Below are 6,820 nucleotides of genomic sequence, written 5' to 3' on the forward strand. Positions count from 1 at the left end.
TGGCTCTCCATCGGTCGACCGACCAGAGATGCATTATGTCGACAGGTTTTTGTGCAAATGTACATGTTTGCTCTATTATATTCATATATATGTACTTAATCGATCTCAAATCGATTACAATCATACTCATTCATCTCAAAATAGTATCAATCATATTAAAAATCATTAATACTATTTTCACAATATTTTCAAATTTGTAAGGTTTTACAGTATATTAACAGTTAGGGATAGGAGAATTGAAACTAACTGGATGCACTATCTAATTAGATAATAGATATATGAAGATACCCAAGGGAGAGATAGATAATATTCTTACTAAAGTTGGAGAGTTTATACTTCCTATTAATTTCATAGTCTTGAAAAAGCAGCTCATTTCTAACCCTAATGGTCAAATCCAAGTCATTTTAGGAAGATCATTTTTAGCCACTTTAAATACTTTGATAAATTATAGAACCAGTCAAATAAAATTATTCTTTGGGAATATGATTGTAGATCTCAACATCTTCAATCTAGGGAAATGGTCGAATGATCCATTAGATCAACCCTTGATAGTAAACTTCATTCAAAGAATATTGAGTCAGACCTGTGTTTTGAGAAGATCTTAATTTTATGAAAAAAAATAAGCTATTAGAGGAGTTAGAATCAGAATGAGTCCTTAAGAAGAAATGCATTGAGTTAGACTTGAGTTTTACTGATCTTAGCTTCAAAGAACTCTTTGCTGATGAGTTGAGGTTTCTAAAAGATATGGAACAATTAGTCTATCATGTGTCAACCATGAACCTTAGATTTAAATAAATTTTTAAACAAGAGCTGATTTTGTTAAGATAGATATTCATTCACCAGAAACCTAGTTCAAATTTGAGATTAGCTTTCTGATTGCTCGGCATCGAAAATTCAAGATGTGTGTCCCTCTACCAACCTGTCATTAAATGGTGCATAAATTATTAAAAAATTTGAAAAGTGTAAAATTTAAGCACGGTATATAGTTTATCATTTTGTACTTTTTTAAAATTCGAGATAGAATTACCATCAACAAGGTAGGTGCTGATGTAGAATGTGAGACTTTAATGTTTAACTATTTATTCTGCATGTTTACTCTGTGTCTCATAATAATAAGAATAATAAATAATTTGCTTTTGTCCTAATTGGAAAGTTTATTTTTCTACCTTTCACAACAAAAAAAAAACAAAAAAAAAAAGGAAAAAGAGGGAAAAAAGAAAGAGAAATAATTTTTTTGGCTATACCCTCCTCTTATCCATCAAGATTGAAAATAATTGCAGATTTTATTATTTTATCCTTGTTTAAGGTCAAGTGAACAAATATGAGTGTTTCATTTCCTAATTGCTTTACTTCTTTGCATCATATAATTTGCATTTAGGACGATACAGAATTTAAGTGTTGGGGCGGGGACTAATTATCTTTTCTTTTCTCGTTATTTTATCCTTTTTTATTCTTCTATTCTTTCCTTTAAAACAAACAATCACTTATCAACTTGATAGACTTAATTAATAATTGATTTACTTTATAATTTTTAAAATTTTCTAACCATTAGTTAATTTTATTCTCATCAAGTTAGCCTTTTATGATAACTCTAAATAAATTTTTAAGAAATACTTTTTAATGTGTTATATCTATCCATAGATCTAACATAGGACTTTATTTAAAGTAATGAAATTTTTTTGATGCTTAACTTAAAGTTGTTAATAATTTTTCAAGTCCTCTTGATCTAAATATTTCTCAAGTTACTCGCCGCCCCACCCCCCAACATGGCCCCCTCCTAGAAAAAAAGAAGTGCAAAAAATGGGCACCAATAAAAATCTTGAACTCCAAGGTGATTCTATGTTACTAAGTCTAAGTTTATTAAGAAAATAAGCCTAAGGAGTATTTCTATACTTAATAACCTAAGCCTAGCTTGAGATCTATTAGCCAAAGCTCGTTACATAATCACTAAAAAGCCCGGTAAAGTAGAAAAAATCACCAAGGAGTGTGAGTGTGTGTGTGTGTGTGTGTGTGTGTGTATTCTTGGAAAATAAATTGATCATGAGGCTTGGTTTTGTATAACTACAATGAAAAGATTTTCTAACAAATTTACTTTAGAGCTATGTATAAAAATGTTTTATTGATTAAAAACTAATTTTAATTAGATTGTTTAAAAATATCAAGTGAATTAATTCTATATTGAATCATTAAATTGATAAGTTAACTGAATTTTATGGGTATATTCACTACAAATCCTCACGAGACTACAACTCATTCTTTAGCATAACCCAGGGATTTAAAGGCTTGTTATATCCCCTAAATACAACCACGATTCCTGTAAAAGTGAGTCATGATTTTTCTTTTTTTTCTTTTTTTTTCTTTCTTTACTAGAGAACTAGCAAAATTTGGGTGTGGGGTATTTGATTGCTATATTTTATTGCACTTTGGTACCAACATTATCTACTTTATTAAAATATATACTTAATATCAATTTTTTATGAATTTATAGGAAATAAATAATTAATCAAATAAAAGCTCAAAGAAGCACAATATATCTCTTTTGATGCTTAAAAGAAGCCTAGAAAAATCCAATAAAGCACAAGAGGAGTCGAGTCAAGAAGTCAACTCAAAAAAATAAGTCTATTACAACCTAATTGATGAACTAATCATTTAGCTATTCGATTAGCTAATCAATTAACTTGTAATAGAAGTTGTCAATGGTGGTTTTGAGTTCTTAAAGCCCAAGTTTAATCTAAAGGCTATTGTTCGTTGCTGTAGGGTATAAATAGGGGCAGAGAATGAAGGTAAGGGATATGTAAAAAATTTTATAAAAACTTCATCCGGAGAGGAGAGCTACTTTTAATTGAGAATGTCTTTCAAAATTGTAAACTTTAATTTGTAATAAATAAACGTATTTGCCACATTTTTAAATTTTGCTCTTCTCTTTTGGTGATAAAGATTATCTTCACAAAATACTAACCTCTTGAAATGTAAGTTTTCATTTCCCTCGTTTAATTTCTTGTTTAAAATTGCATATTTAGGATTTTATTTCTTGTTTTTTTCATGCTTTGTAGTGTAGATCTTTTTATGCTTTGTAGATTAGATTTTTATTTCTTACTTTTATGTCATGCTTTGTAGTATAGATTTTATTTTCTTGCTTTGTAATTGAGATTTATTTATTGCCTTATTGTTTATATTTATTTTCTTTCATCTTTGTACTTTAGATTTTAATTTCTTGCTTTTAATTTACAGTATAAGTAGCTTAATATCTTTAGAATTTCTAGGATTATAGATGAAACTAGTTTAATTTTCTTTTGGTTTTTAAGTTGCTATATTTTGTGCCTAAAACGATTATGCTTAAGATAATCAACTAGAAAACTAATTGGTAGAAAAAGAGTTCTATTAACCCACATGCCATCCTGACATCTACTAACTTGGTTTAATAATTGATGTCTGTTACTTACATACTTATACAAGAGTAAGGTCCTTTACGCTAGGATCAATTAGTTAAAATTAGTAATGAATTACAACCGTCTAAATATATTGGATGGTTATTATTGAAAAAGCAGTTTGTACACTGCAGTATCCTTTATGAAGTGCCCTTATTTCACTTTCGACCAAGACAAATCACAACCATGTACTAGAAAGGCATATGATCATCACATATTTTATTCCCTACAATAATCACAATTCATTTAAATTACTTTCTTTTGTTCTCCAAAAGGAAAAGAACTTGTTATCCTGCTTTCAATCCTATATTACGATACATTTGACAGGAATATAAAAGCCATTCAAAGTATTGATTACTCCACACATATTGTGTTGGTTTTAGCTTTAGAGCTCATGATTCTTCAAGATTTTAGCCTTTTAACTTTCCCTTTCTCTTTGCCCTTTATCTTCTCTTTGAGTACGGAAAACTTACTTTTCCTTACTCTTTAGCAATTCTCTTAAAATCAATCGTTATCTTATATTTCTTTCCTCATTTTCAAGTTAACATATACCTTCGATACTTAGAAATTTGAAGGGCCCAAGAGTGAGAGAGAAGATGGGAAGCATCAAGGTGTTTGGATTGCCAACATCAACTGATGTAGCTAGAGTTCTAACTTGCCTCTTTGAGAAGGAACTTGAGTTCCAACTCATTCGAATCGACACCTACAAAGGAAAGCGTAAAGTTCCTGAGTTTCTCAGGCTACAGGCAAGTCCTTGCCATTGCCATCTTCTGTAATTCGGAATGCAAGTAGATATGACTATCTGTGACTACATCCACAAGTATATCTGATCGAATATGGACATGGATATCAATGTTTTCTCTACCAAGAAGTATTGATATCTAGATGCGTGTGAATTAGACTATTGACATTATTTTAGCTTTAGATTAGTAAGGCGCAGCCAAATTCGCTTATCTAAATGTCCAATTCTCCTAAATTTTCAGATGTGTCAAACACATTGAATGGACTCTGATTTGAATTTTTCAGACTACTCTCGTGTCATGTTCTTTAATACTTTTGAGTCTAAACTGTTCCTGTTATATATGATATTTATTTGTATATGCTTTCCTCTCATCTGATCGATGCTTATTACCGTTTTCGTCAGAGATTGATATAGATTTCTCATTTCTCATTGAACCACATCCATATTCATAATTAATGAACATATACATATGTGATAAAATGTTGTAATCCTGAAGCAACCCTGCATTTTATCTTGCAGGATATCTCTGGTCAAGTGACGTTCAAAGACGAGGAGAAAATGCTCCTCGGTAAGAAACCTACACTAAAAACTTGCTAATTCAATTACTTAATCTTCTTCCAATATACACAAACTATTAACTAAGTAGCTAAAAACTAACATTAAACTATAAAAATTTCTTCTGTAGATTCCAGGGAAATATGCAGATACATAGCAGACTACCCTACTTCAGAACCTTCAACGAAAAAATTACTAGGCACCGGAATCCTTGAGAGAGCTTCTGTCGAACAATGGCTACAAGCTGAAAGCGAAAATTTCGAACCTCCAAGCTCTGCCTTAGTCTTCCATCTCGCCTTCGCAGTCCCCATGGGTATAAACCCTGATCAAGCTATAATAAAAACAAATGAGGACCAACTCGCAAAAGTTCTTGATATCTACGATCAAAGATTGGCTTTGAGCGAGTATTTGGGTGGTGATGAGTTCACGCTCGCTGATCTCTCACACCTCCCATACTCAAATTATTTGATGAGCCGATCAGATAGGGGACGGAGGTTGTTTGAGTCAAGGAAGAATGTTGAGAGGTGGTGGAAGAAGATTTCGTCGAGATCTTCATGGTTGAAGGTTTTGGAGCTGCAGAATGAACACCCAGGGCCTTTTTGAAAAGTTTTGGGTTAGTAGGATGTGTGCTGGTTTTCTTTCTGTGGTGTGTTTTGTGTAGTGAGGCAGTGTGGTGTTTTGTTTTCCGGAGTGAGGAGAGTTTCTGTTTTGTTTATCCTTTGTATGCACTTTCATGACTTTTAGAATTCAAGTGTTTAATCCCATACACTTCTAAATTCCCTCCTAAATGTAGATACTCGAAATCAAATTATTTTTAAACTGAATAGATCCATGCGTGAGAGAAAACTGAGAAATGTTCATATTAATGAACCAGACCAATCTATTTATGGATGGCAGGTTTAGCAGAGGATAACTGATACACAAAATGCATAGGAACACAAGAAACTAAATTAGTCTAATACTTATTCTAAACACCCCACCTTAAGATGGAGCTGCGTGGCCATCACTCTATAATTAGTGTTAGCAGAAGATTGTGGAACCACATTCTTGTTTTTACTCCTCCAGGTCACTAGATTTCCTACCAAGAAGGTACAATCACCATAAAAGGATCGATCTTCCATCAATATTGGATCGGACACATTTGGTATCAGGAAACTATGTGGCACTCACATTTCTCAACTAGGTTCAGTGGTGATTTCAACTCTAGTTAGTAAGAAAAATTACGAACATCTAACAGTTCAGATCTATCGATTTTGCATCCAGGTGTCATCTTAGCATGTAAATGAAATATCCGACTGTTACATCCTACCCACCTAAAAGGAATATTTTGTCCCTGATTTTAATCAAGCACGAAAGAAGAAAAGAAAGTTATACCTCCAGAAAAATTGATACACATACTGTCAATTTTTGCCACTCAACTCTACGTTGCAAGTATTCACTTACGCAGGATCGATAACTCAGACTTGCAGCCAGTATGCTAGCGACACATATGCACTTGCCGCTCAGCTCAGCAGTTTGTTTCTTTCCATTCAATGTAGGTTAATTTTGTATCACATGCTCTCACTTGTATACCTCAGCTGTTATGGGATTTAGTTGCTCTATCTTCTGCTGAGACATCTTATTGTATTTTTGAGGCCTACGAGCCTAACTCATAATTTCATGTTTGGACTTAAATTTCCAGAAATATCTGATCTGTTACCATTGCTTATCTGATGGTGCTGTGTATATGTTGTTGATATTGTGCACATTACTAGAGGCTTGGGTGTTTGCAGGGATATTTCCAACCTCGTGTATACAATGCCGATGGGACTGCGACCTGTATTTATTATATTTTGGGAGCAGGGCGTGACAGAGTGGTTTAATATCTATCTAAAATTTCCATGTAAACAGGTGTAAAAGAGAGCGTTGGAGCAACTAAGAAGCATATAGTTTTCTGTGAGTGTAAGAAGACAGAATCATTAGACTTCTCTCTTAAATAAAGGGAAAGATCGTTCAAATGAGTTAAAAGAAAAAAGTAGGAAGAACAAATCACCAATACAAGATTAGGGACTAAACCTTAATCTTTCTCTCTCTCTCTCTCTCTCTCTCTCTCTCT

General features: G+C 32.6%; 1 protein-coding gene across 1 annotated transcript; it reads left to right on the forward strand.

Annotated features, from left to right (window-relative positions):
• LOC109821352 (glutathione S-transferase F10-like) lies at positions 3,784 to 5,493 on the forward strand. The gene is made up of 3 exons (XM_020387545.1): positions 3,784 to 4,174; positions 4,690 to 4,738; positions 4,856 to 5,493. The coding sequence occupies exons 1-3, from the start codon at positions 4,025 to 4,027 to the stop codon at positions 5,326 to 5,328; spliced, it is 672 nt and encodes a 223-aa protein (XP_020243134.1). The 5' UTR covers positions 3,784 to 4,024; the 3' UTR covers positions 5,329 to 5,493.

Source organism: Asparagus officinalis, chromosome 1 (genome assembly GCF_001876935.1).
Source record: "Asparagus officinalis chromosome 1, Aspof.V1, whole genome shotgun sequence".
Classification (NCBI taxonomy): Eukaryota; Viridiplantae; Streptophyta; class Magnoliopsida; order Asparagales; family Asparagaceae; genus Asparagus; species Asparagus officinalis.